Source organism: Emys orbicularis, chromosome 7 (assembly GCF_028017835.1).
Source record: "Emys orbicularis isolate rEmyOrb1 chromosome 7, rEmyOrb1.hap1, whole genome shotgun sequence".
Lineage (NCBI taxonomy): Eukaryota > Metazoa > Chordata > Testudines > Emydidae > Emys > Emys orbicularis.
Genome location: NC_088689.1, coordinates 23278984 through 23292175, shown reverse-complemented (window position 1 = coordinate 23292175; position 13192 = coordinate 23278984). Strand labels below are relative to the sequence as shown.

The following is a 13192-nucleotide window of genomic DNA, read 5'->3' as shown; positions in this document are numbered from 1 at the left end:
GAGTGTTCTCTTAACTACCTCAATAAAATCACAGACTATACAATTGAAGACAATGTAGAGTCTGTGCAATCAAAACGTCTAAAATAGATTACTATAGGGTTTTTTTAAAACACATTAGCAGTGTGTTTAATCTTAGTTATTTGTTTGTTTTTAAACAAATTTTCCCCTTTACCTTTTTTGTAAAAGGGGTCCATGGAGAGATGATTGTTTTTGCTTTAGTAAAATTTCCACACACAACTAGTGTGCACTGAACTATAACAAAGCTATCATTATTCAAATCAATTGAGGTGCAGAGTGATGCATGAAACACATGAGCTATAAGTCTGATATCACTCAAATGATTTACAATTTTTGGCATCTCATTAGATGATCTTTACTAGACAGGCTTGCAAATTTGTCAAGAAAAAATAATAAGCTTGCCTACTACACATTTTACTTTAAAATAAAAATATGTATGCAGGGCCGGCTCCAGGCACCAGCCCACCAAGCTTGTGCTTGGGGCGGCACCTGGGGGCGGCGCAGCGCTCCGGCCGCCGGGGAGAGCGGGGCCACGGCCGGGCTCGCCGCCCTCCCCCCGGCGCTCTGGCTGCCCTCACCCCCGGCCGCCGGGGGGAGAGCGGCGAGCCCTGCGCTCTGGCCGCCGGGGGGAGAGCGGAGCCCCGGCCGGGGCTCGCCGCCCTCCTCCCAGGGCTCCGGCCGCCCACCCCCCCGGCGCCCTCCCCCCGGGGCTCCGGCCGCCCTCCCCCCCCCCGGGCGGCAAAAAAGCCAGAGCCGGCCCTGTATGTATGTATACTCTTGAAGATGGCTGAAGCAAAGAATTTTGATCAAAGTGCAATATCATAGATGATTATGATTTCTTGTCCTAGGGATTCAAGTTACCAAGATAGCAATAAAAGTTCATATAAAATGTTGTACAGTAAATAATTATACCCAAGTTCAAACACAAAAATGTAGATCTAGACAATAGAAAGTACACAGTACATTACTTTAATAACATTACTTACCTAAGTTCTTTTGGATCAAATACCAATTTCACATCATTGACAATAGTTGGCAAGTATTTAAGTGCAGCCCCCTAAAAATTAAAAACACAGCAATGATCTTAGTGTAAACACCAGTTTGACAGTTACCACAATGTAAAGTTACAATGCAGAGTTCACTGAAAGGGATAGAAATTAAAAATAAGGGAGTTGTACAATATTACAAGATGGACCATTTAAACAGAAACTACTTGAATTAGAAAAGGCAAATTCCTCTTATCACCATATGTTGGAATGGTTCCGCCCAAGAGTAGGAATAGATTGAGAGATTTGCCAATGGAACAATAATGAAAAAAATTAGGAACACTACATGAAGTCCCTCAAACCTGTAGAAATCCAGAGACATCATTAGACAAGTAAACTATATCAACTGGATCACCCTTGTCCACATGCTTGTTGACGTTGTCCGACTATACCGAATGAAGGACAGAAGACACTTCACAGGGATTTAATCAGGGCACAGCTTTATTATTAGATATCTGTGACTATCCGTCAGATAATAGTATACAGTACACACAATTCCATATTCATTCAAATAACTACCAGGGGCTTCCACCAGCCCCCCTCATAGGAGAGTTAAGGTGGGCCATGAGAAAGGGGAGTTGGCTCCCTGCCATTCCAATCATAGGAGCCCTGAACCCCCCAAGCAAGGTGCTGCCTTCCCTGATGTGTGGAGAAAGGGCTACTGAGCGAATTTGCCCCTTTTAAAGCCTTTCAGACTTACGTTCCCAGGGGTATGAGTCAGCATCACCCAACCTGACCCCCACCCACCCCTTTTGCAGCAGCTTGACCTCCTTTTCCCCCACCCACAAAGCACTGCTACACTTACTCGGGCAAGCCCAGAGAATGTCTCCCGTCCCGCACCCCTCGTTTCAGGTATGGTGCTGTCATCCTCAAAGAATTTTAATAGATTGATGAGGCATGATTTCCCGTTACAAAAGCTGTGTTGACTCTTCCCCAACATATCGTATTCATCTGTCTCTCTGATAATTCTGTTCTTTACTACAGTTTCAACTAATCTGCTTGGTACTGAAGTTAGGGCTACCAGCCTGTAATTGACAGGATCTCCTCTGGAGTCTTATTTTTTTTTTTTAAGTCGATTATTTACATGGATAAATAAGGAACATATTTATTTATTTTTAGATCTGTATATCTCTTCTGCTGACTAACAGTAAAATGCAGAGGTGTGGTCAGAAATGTCTTTGCAGAGACTGTGTTACTTGATTACAAACTCACATTTCCATGAAGGAGGTGGGTGGGAAAACAAAAATTCTGTGCCCTTTGCTAGCACATAGTACTTTTTGTCTGCCTGTTTGTGTGTCTGCCATATGACCCTAGCAGGGTCTAGGAGGGCCTCTGGTAGAGGTGGAAGAGTGGAGAATGTCCACCAGCTTGTGATGGGGTTCAGTTACTTTATGCAGGACTTCAGCCGCTCTTTGGGGTAGGTCCTGGAATGATTTAAAGCCATCTGCCAAGGAAGGCGGAGGGGGCATCACTGCCTTGTCAGGTGAGGATGATGAAAGATGGGCTGGAGGAATATCCTCTTTTTCTGATTCGGTTTCCATTCCTTCCCCCAATAGCTCAGGAGGGTCTGCCACCTTTGAAGCCGCTGCTAAAGGAGGGTGCCTGGTACTCCACACTAGGGATCTGTGAGGCTTGTTGCCTCTGGGTTTGCCAGAGGTCTCAGTTCAGCCACTGCGGGTAGGGAGCTAGTGGCTGGAAGTGTGGCTGCCGAAACCATGACCAGTGTGGGGCTAGGACACGCAATAGAAACCTAAGTCCTCTCATTCACTATCTGAGTCTGAAGAGAAGAGAAACAGTGAAGGGCATGGATATGCCATTGTGTCCCTACTCCTGGCAAGCTCAGTACCGGAGCCTCGGTACTGAGAAGGGGTGAGGGCGGTGCATCAGAGAGCAAGAGGTCCAATGCATAGTCGGTCGGTGCGGGGAGTACTAGTATCAGTTCCGATGGCTGTTGGTGCCAGTGCCGACAACCTAGTTGACGTAGCCTTCCCTGGTGCAGAACATCTGTTTCTCACGCACCCCCGGTACCAGAACTTCCTTGCCTGGGCCCATCGGGTCTTTGGAGGGACCAACTGGCTCTGTTGGCTCAGTACCATGCGTGCCCTGGGTACTGACTCTAGGCAGCTTCGGCGCCGTAGGTACCAAAGATACTGATGGAGCTGGAGGTCATTTCCTGCTCTATCTGGGCTCGTTATGGGGACTCACAGACCTTTTCTTAGAGGTCTTTAGTGAGTGGCTCGTCTCTTTGGGATCACCTGCCTTTGACGTAGAAGGTTGTGGTGATCGTTCTTGTCAGGACTCTGGGGAATGGAGGGCAGGAATTTCAACTCTCTGTCCTTCCTGGACCTGGGTTTTAGCTGCTGGCACCAGCCACAATTTTGTGGATTGTGCGTCTCCCCGAGGCAGTGGATACACTGCGAATGTCCATCCACTGGAATCTTTCCAGCTAAGACACTTTTTGAAGCCTGGGGAGCCAGGCATACCATTGTGCAGGAAGATCACTCTCCAACAAGCTTGGTGGGAGGCAAACCTTTTCTACTTTTTCTACCTTTCTTTTCTGACCCCTCCCCCCCCACACACTTTTTTTTGGCATGTCCAGCTAAACACAAATAAGTACTAAAAGAAAAGAGGATTAAAGAGAAGCAAAAATTTGCAAAATTAAAGGAGCTAATGATCTGTGAATGGACAGCTCCTAGCTCCGTCTCTAGCTTAGGGCGGTTGAGGAGGAACTGAGGAGGGAATACCCGTGCATGCCAGCTGGCCTCATGGCCCCACAGGAGGGACTGACTGCTATTGAAATTCTCCGATGTCACAGGAACGCACAAACACCTACAGTGGAGCACCCATAGGGACACTACTCGAAGAAGGAGGTAAGTTGACGTTCCTTCCCTTACTCCTTTAGTCACTGAATCATTGCAAGTAGTCAGCTTCCCTTTCTGGCTCACAATATATTAGCTAATAAATCCTCAAGTTAATGAATTATATTATGGTTCAAATCTTTTTCATGGCACCAAAACTGACAGTCACTAACTCTACATAAATCTTAATTTAAGGATATTGCAGCTTCCGTCTTTTTCTCTTGGCCACACACACAGATTAAATATAGTATGGCATCAGATAAATGTCTTGTAATATTTATGTACACATCATAGCTTAATACTGTGTACAAGTGACACTGGTTAGTTCCACTGTCATTGCAAAATCTAACCATAGCAAAAAAAAATTGCACAGTTCAAATAAGAATTAAACACAACTGTTAAGTCAAGTGAAACTAATCAGAAAAGCGCAGAAGCTCACTGAAAAAGTTAGGCTCAGATCAGGCAAGTTCTGCTTTGTGTCAAACCAAGACCTTTCTTATCACAGGACAAAGGGTTTCCTCCCTCTCCCTACCTTTATTTTCATTTATCCCCTTCTAACTTTTAAGGTAGATAAATAATAAATATTTACAGAAGGAACTAAAAGAAGTTAGGTGAGTGAAGACGAGTCAGGAATAGATATCAGGAGTTCTCAGTCCCCTCTGCTGACATCATATTTTAAAGTGCCCCAAAAGATGACAAATGCCTCACAAAACAAGGGTAGCTATGGGTCCTTGCTCCAGAAAGTGTAAGCATTTAAATTCAACATAATGTAACAAATTGGGTGTCAACCAGATAAAGAGAGAGAGAGTGGAGGGAGAGAAAAAGTGTGACAGGAAGAGAAAGCACAGGGGTGAATTCTTCAAATTACGCTGCATCTCTAAAATAACATTCAAGCCAAATTATATACACAATAAATATGAAATATTTGCATCATATAGTAACAAAAACTATTCACCCAATTAGATTGAAGACTCAATAGCTCATTTTTTGAATTTATCAAGCAGTGAAATGTCAATCATTTCAACATGTTGTCAGTTTCCAAGGTACTAGTACGAGTTTTCACACACACAATAAACACACAGAGAGAGAAAGATCCAAAAAACTATATTAAAAGAACCTTACGATTACAAAATTAAGCACTCAAAAGTTAGAAGATGCCAGTCTTAAGGTTGCCTGTGGAACTTTAATACTGCCTCCTTGTGCATATACACTATGAATGAGGACCTTCATTTTAGCCAAAAATTTTGACCAAAAATTTCCCATGTTTTACAGAAGCTATGATGTGGGTTTTACCGATTTTCACCCTTATTTTGAAAGTGCTGGAACTTCCCAGACCCAGCTCTCCACTCTGGATGGAGAGGCAGCTCTATAACTGCCATCTCTCCTTACAGAGCGGGAAGCTGGTCAGGATTCGGGGGGGGGGGGGGGGGGTCACGCTCAGCACAGTGGAACTTCCCAGACCCCAGGTTGCCAAGCCCCTCTCTCTCTCCTTCTGGAGCAGAGAACCAGGTCAGAAGTACTGTAATAACTCAAACACTGGCATATGTACTGTTGTCAATTCTGCACTCATCAAACATCTAGAAAACATGACATTCAAGGCAAGACTGAAAAAATTGGGTTCGTTTAATCTGGAGAAGAGAAGACTGAGTGGGGACATGGTAACAATCTTCAAGTATGTAAAAGGTTGCTATAAAGAGGAGAGTGATATATTGTTTTCCTTATCCACTGAGGACAGGCAAGAAGTAATGGGCTTTAATTGCAGCAAGGAAGCTTTAGGTTATACATTAGAAAAAACTTCCTAACTGTAAGGGTAGTTAAGCACTGGAACAAAATACCTAGGACGATTGCGGAATCCCTGTCATTGGAGGTTTTAATAACATTTTAGACAAACACCTGTCAAGCATGGTCTCAATCAGCGGTTCTCAAACTGTGGGTCAGACCCCAAAGTGGGTCACGACCCCATTTTAACAGGGTCGCCAGGGCTGGTGTTAGACTTGCTGGGGCCCAGGGCCAAAGCTGAAGCCCGAGCCCCACCACCCAGGGGCCCACGCCCGAGCCCCACCACCCGTGGGCCCACGCCCGAGGTCTTCAGCCTTGACTGGCAGGGCTCAGGTTATAGGCCCCCTGCCAGGGGCTGAAGCTTTTGGGCTTTGGCTCCTCCTTCCCTCCGCCACCCAGGGTGACAGGACTTGTGCGGGCCCAGGCTTCAGTCCTCCGTCCTGGGGTTGTGTAGTAATTTTTGTTGTCAGAAGGGGGTTGTGGTGCAATGAAGTTTGAGAACCGCAAATCTGGATAATACTTGGTCCTGTCTCAGGGAAGGGGACTGGACAAGATGGCCTATCGATGCTTACCAGCTTTACAGATAACTCGCCATGCTATCAGCATTCAAAACCAATAAAAGTAAATTACTTTTCATGCTAAAATGGGTTGAAAATAAAAAACTGTATCCATCTACATTTCAGATTATCAGAGTTTTTTTTAAAATTACAAAATAGTGATATTAACACTGATATTTACCCAGAAAATTGTAACATTAATTTTTTGCAGCTATTTTCACCCATTTTTAAAAATTTTTGTAATGAACACAGATAAATTCCCAGAAAATGTAAAACAAAATAAAAACTGAAACTAAGGGCCTTAATCATGAGACAATCATTAATTACATGATCACACTTTTTCCACAGGGCCCATGTTTCATTTGGTGTACAGGATGGACAGTGCTCTGGGAATGAATCAAGACAGTACAGTGAATAAGGCTGTGTTCTGTAGGACCACTGCCGCATTTGTTGCAAAAGTTGGAAGGTGTGTGTTGAATAAACCTGTGGTGAATAAACAATGGAGGAAGAGGAAGAATGAGCTCATCGTTAAGGCAGCTGAATGCCACCCTGGAGAACTCGATTCAATTCCTGCTTCTGCCAGAATTCCTACATGATGCGTGGCAAGTCACTTAAACCAAAACTTCACAGGTGGCCACTGTCTTCCTCATTTTCTGGGTACCCAACTTGAGACATCTGGGGGTTCAATTTGCAGAAGCACTCACTGCTCCTACTGACATCAATGGGAGCTCTGCTCTGAACATATGAAGTGCAATAAAATGCTAGGTACTCTGAAAAATGAGGCCTATGGCTTATCAAATTGAGCACCTAAAATTACTTGGCACTTGATAATTTAGGCATTGATCTCTGAGCCTCAGTTCTCCATCTGCAAAATGTGGATAATGCCACCAGACCTCACAGTATTGTAAAGATAAATCCATTAAGAATTAAGATACTACAATGAGAGCACTAGCCAATGAAGAAATTAACTAGCGATGTATGTTTTAAGTGAAGGGTTTGGTATGGTGTGGAGTAAATAATGCAAAGGGCCACACACAATGAATGATGAGAATAAGAAGAAATGAACAATTCCAATGAGCAACATCCATCCTGTACACTGAATGAGGCAGGGTTCTTTGGGGAAAAGAGTATATCATATATGCATATGCACAAAGGGGCTGAATTAAGATTGCACAGGCAACCTTAATTGTGGCCCTACCTAATCAAATGCTTGAATTTACAACTTTAATGCTCTTAAGATGGGTTTGTGCATGGGGTTACGTGCATGTGCATATATTTATAATGAGTGTGTATATATAAACATTTGTAATGTGCACACACACAAATGCAATTTTAAAGTTAAAATTCAAAACAATAATTATTTGAGTTTTACAAAATTAATAAATTACTATAATTTCACTTTAAGATTGTCACATTATCAATAACTGGGGTGAGGCAAGAACCAAGAGATCTTGACCAAATTATTCCAGAAACAATACTATAATAGGAAAGCCCGTTATAAACACATGATCATAGAAGTTAGATACAGAAAACGCCTATTAAGTCATCCAAGTCCATCACCCTGTCAATGCCGGACTTAACTCTACAATGCATTTTCTAGCATTTTATCCAATTGATTTTCAGAGTCCCAATCAACAGGGCTTTCATCACCTCCACTAAGGCATTATTCCACATCTCACTAATAACTAGGATTGTCAATTATTAATATCTGCTTAGTCTTATTTACACCCTCATATACATAATAAATAATTGTTTTTCCTTCTTGGTTTTTACACCATTCAAATATTTATAGATGTGCCCCTAAAATAGCAATACACAGTTATTTTTAAATCTTTCTCAATAAGTCAACTGTGATAGTCTCTGATCATTTTTGTTGCTTTTCTCCAATCTCCCTCCATTTTGCCAGTATATTTCTAGCGATGTAATGCCCAGGAAGGAACATAATATTCCAGATGCAGATGTAACACAGCCATTCAGAAAAGGAGAATTATCTCCCTTTGTCTTGGATCTTACTATTTATATGAAAAAAGATCTACGTTACTGAATAAGGTTAGCCCCTTAAAAAAAATTTTAGAGGCAAAAAAAGAATCAGATTCTTACATCATTCTAAGAAATGCTGAGCACCTGCAGCTCGCATTTAAGTCAATGGCAGTTGCAGGTTTTCAAAATTAAATCAGAATAGACCATAAATCACTAGGCAGAGAAGTCCTCATATTTATTTATGATCACTCTTTCCAACGCCAAGTGTCATGATGTCACAGATAAATTACACTACTAATACTCAAGCCAAATCTTTAAACAAAAAAAGGGAAAAATATTTGGTTTGTTATCTAATATCAATCAAATATTGTAATTGTCTTTGTAGCTAGAAATATGACTACTGATGATGATTAATATGTACTATTTTAGGGTAAAGTTCAGGGTACATTATTCAGTATAATTATTTTAATTAAATCCATTAGCATATCTTTATATAAGATTAGAAGATCTATCAGTGATACAAAATAAGCTTTTCTTGAATAATGTATGAAGCAATTATTAATTTACATATTTCTTAAGAAAATGCATATTAAACTGAATTCAGTTAGATGGCTGAACCGGAAATACACACAACTGAGAAAAACAACTTCAAAAAGGAGATGTTCCTTTCTCCAAATAGTTAAGTGCCATCTACTAAGGTTATTAGTTTTGTGGTCTTGGCAACAGGACTAAACATGACAAGATGGATTCAGTTTAGGAACGCCTTTTAGTCTCCCTCCACCTCCACTCAAGAAACACTGGCATTGGTGTCTAATGGCACATCTGGCATCCAAATCCGGGTCACTATATCAAGGACAAAAAAAATTCCTTAGGCCTAGATTGTGAAAAAGGCCACCATCTGGCTAGTAATGGTCTGATTCACATCCCCATCAGCCAATAAAAAGACACCTATTGGTGAACTGGGTTTTAGGTCAGACCTCAAGTGAATAGCTTTGTAGCATGGAATCCTAAAAGTAAAGAAATAAGCATTACGATGTATGAGTTTGGCAATGTTTTTATATTTTAATAACCAATGGTTCTACATATTGGAAAGGACTTTGTATATTTCTGAGAGGCTGTAGTGTAAGTGGGACAAGATAGAAACAGTGGCAGATTTTTCCCCAAAATAATGAGTTTAGCTGGCCATGCAGGTGGTAGGCCACTTCTTCCTGATGCCTCAGTGATTTCAAGGGGCCTTGTGGTCATCTCCATCATCTTCCAAATCATGAGGGGGTTCCAGCATCTACTTCAGGGGTGTGGCAAAAGCGGTCCTATCCGCACAGGGGTGGGGCAGGAACTCTGCCCACTCCACAGAGCAACAGGACTGTAAGGAGTGCCCACTCCTCAGGGCACTCACTTTTTCCTGCTAGCAGACGTTCTCCCAAGCCAGATATAGAGATGCCTCGTAATTCTCAGTGTGGAATACCTGGGATTCCTGACAACTGTTTGCTAAGGATTCAAATTTTTCTCTTCCTTGGGGGGAAATTAGCAAGGAACTCTGGGCTGAGGTTTTCTGAGAGTAACAGAACATGAACCCCACCCTGTTTTCCAACAGGCTCTGGATCTTTTGTGAAATTGTCACAAAACATATGCTGCTTTAAAGATTAGAGTCAAAACCCTCCTTTGCCTTTAAGTTTTGACTGAAGAAGTGATGTAGAGTCTCAGAGGAGAGAGTAGGATAGAAAGACTTCAGATTAGGAGGACTCTAACACAATCCAATTTGATCCCTGAACTTCACCATCTCAAAGAAAACATCCTCCCACGAGCTATGAAATGGAGAAAGTATTTTGTTGTGGTTGGAAAAAAAAATCATTCCAGATAAAAGAACAGGCATATCAACTCTGATATATAGGTAAAGGCATCTACCTTCACTTTTCATAGCAGGTTGTCTAATGTGCTAATGAAGAAAATGAGAACAGTATCGCAGTCGGTCCTGAGTAAAGCTCCGTCCACAGGACAATCCCCAGGCTGCTCTGTTGCATCTCAATCCACTGGACCCATGTACTTGAAGCTTCCCTTGATCTGAGCAGGCTCCAGCACTGTCTCTTTCCTTGGCCTCTCCAGAACATTTCCAGGGCACACGCTGCCAGCCTGTTATCCCTTCACAGAAATGGGACCAGGTGGCCCAGATGCCGAGGGCCCCAAAACCTGTGCTGACCCCTCATACTCTCCAGAAACTTTAGTAAACCCTTCCCAAAACTCCAACTGTGTGGGCACTCCAGGCTTACAATTTAACTCTTCTGGGGCATGTAATACTGAAAGCAAACAGACATACAGACTTTGCACAGAATTCTAAAAGAAATTACTCGTTACTTAGACCGCACAAGAAATACACAGATGTATACGAAATAAAATACATCTATACTTGTTTCCCTGCCTCAGTTTCCTCACAATGCTGGAGAGTTCTCTGGGGTGGCTAGGATCCTTCTCCTACAGCCCATGGCTTCTTCCCCTAATCATGGAGTTTCTCTCACTCTCTAGGTCAGCTAGCTTCCTTCTTCCTCAGCTGATCCTGCAGTTAAACAGGACCACCACCACCACCACTATGAAAGCACACCAGCTTCTTCTTTTCTCTTGCACAAAGTATCCTGTGCGTCTCTTGAATGTATATGTTCCACCAGTAATACCTGGTTTCTTTGTTCTGCGGCTAGGGATTATCCACACACTAAAACTGAGCACCCTCCAGGGAAGTTGGAGAAAACTGGCTGTCCTGACTTCAATCAACCAGTGGTCCCAAGGTGTTTAAACTCAATAGGCAACCATTAAGGCTAACAATTGACCATTATCCCTGGTCGAGTAAATATGCGATACAGCTCCTGTGACCAAATGGAAGATTCCACATACGAGGCATTCTAGGATTCCACAATTTCATATCGACCAGAATTTATAAGATGTACATAGACAGATTCCTAAAATCATCACAGAAAATATGGTCATGTCTTAACATATCTAACTCAATTTTAGAACACAATTACAAGGTTATTGTGTTATATATTTTTTGCATATGCCTGGAGTTACATAACATGTCACACTAATTTTTCACTAGGGAAAGGAAAATAATTCAGTCTCAATGTCCCTTTGGGCCTAATACATCTTGTTTATGGCTAGTTAGAGCTTTCTTACCTTGTGGTCCACCAATTAGTCAAACCAGAATGGCTCCAAAGTAAGTTCCTTTTTGGCTCATACATTTATCTATCATGGAACTTCTAGGCTCCCAGGCAGAAGTTGGCTAGTGATCAAGTAACAATCTACATAATATAAAAACCTTTCCTTTAACAAGACATGCACATGGCATCAGAATACTTGACAGTTCTAAATAGTGATATTTCCACTAAAACAAATAGATTAAGCAATATAGAAAAAAATATAGAGAAAATCCCCTTCATAGAAAACAGAGAACTGAAAGTTCAGGCAGGGACCAGCAATACTGGCCTGATCACATACTGGCTGACCCAAGATCATCCTTGTAACATTGCATCAAAGCAGTAATCTTAAAAAGAGTATATAATGAGCATCAACTTGCTGCCTGGCACATTTTGATAGCTGTCACTGCCCTGAAGCAAGCTACTATCAATGTTCCAGCTTTAATTAAATAGACTTTAATTTGTTCCATGGAAAACCAATGAGAAATGCACAAGGACAACCATTTCAATGACTATTAAACACAGGCACTGAGTTATTGTCTTAACATCAGGAGAAGCAAAAAAGATTTAATGATTTTTCTCCTGGTGTTCTATCCATTACTGACAAAAAAATCAAAGACCATGTGGAAACACAGTTTGGAAATTAAATAACTAAAGGACAATTAGACTGATTTCAGATCAAATAATTTAAAAATTCCAAAGCCATCTTTTACTGCATGTTTTTGAAGAACACGCTTTATATAAACCTAACACACTTTATATAAAACTATCACGAATATATTAATCACTAGTGTTTATTTCTCATAAATTCTATGAAACAAAGAGGGAGAGTCATTTTGGTGCATACACTACATGCACAGAAAATCCTCGAAAGAGAACACCATTCTCAATTCCCAGGCTGCCATTATGAAGCTTGTGCCAGAGGGCTGTGGCAGATAGTTTATCTTAAAAATTTATGGAGCATTTATCACTGTAGTATTTAGACATTAAAATGATATTACGAATTGCAGAAGGACAGCCCAAACTAGAGTCTGCTCTTGCCAATCCTACATTCAACCACAAAAAGGGTGCGTTTTCATCCCCCCTTCTTTCTCCCATCTCTTCTCTCTCTACTGAGTTTCCCAACTGCCCTCTCATATCATGCATAGAAAGGTTCACTTTGCCTTCCTTCATCTCCGGTCTTCCCAGTTGCTGTCTGGGGTCCACCCAAGTCCAAAAAGCCTTACAAATAAGCAGCAGTTGGTTCGCCACAGACTCAGGGAAGTCAAAGCCAGGCTGGAGAAAAAAATATATCAGAGCATAGACTGAAAGGGACCACCTGGTTCACCAAATCCAGTCTCCTGCTATCACAAGAAATCTCCTCATATAATTCTATTCATAAATTTATCAAACTCCATCTTAAAACTAATTAAATTGCTTGTCCACACTGCTCCTAGTGGGAGGCTGTTCCAGAACCTCACCCACAGATGTTTAGAAATCTTTTAATTTCCAGCCCATATTTAATCATGGCCAGTTTATACCCATCTGTTCTTGGGCCAACATTTTTGTTTAAATAGCGTTTTTCCCTCTCTGATTTATTAAAGAGAGAGAGAGCAATCCTACCACCTCACAGCTTTTGTTTTGCTAGGCTAAACAAGCCAAACTTTTTTAGCTTCCTCAGGTAAAATAATCTCTCCTTTCCCCGATCACCCTAGTAGTCCTCCTTTGCACTTGTTCCAGTTTGAATTGGAAAACAGCATCTCATATTTTCACAGTAGTAAGTGGGAACTGGT

General features: G+C 41.7%; 1 protein-coding gene across 2 annotated transcripts in view; it reads right to left on the bottom strand.

Annotated features, from left to right (window-relative positions):
• The window catches only part of DOCK1 (dedicator of cytokinesis 1), a 558093-nt gene that overhangs the window by 395333 nt on the left and 149568 nt on the right, over positions 1 to 13192 (bottom strand). For both annotated transcript variants that reach the window (XM_065408426.1, XM_065408427.1), the window contains one exon: positions 1005 to 1075. In XM_065408426.1, the coding sequence (XP_065264498.1) occupies positions 1005 to 1075 (71 nt within the window). The remainder of the gene's footprint in view (positions 1 to 1004; positions 1076 to 13192) is intronic.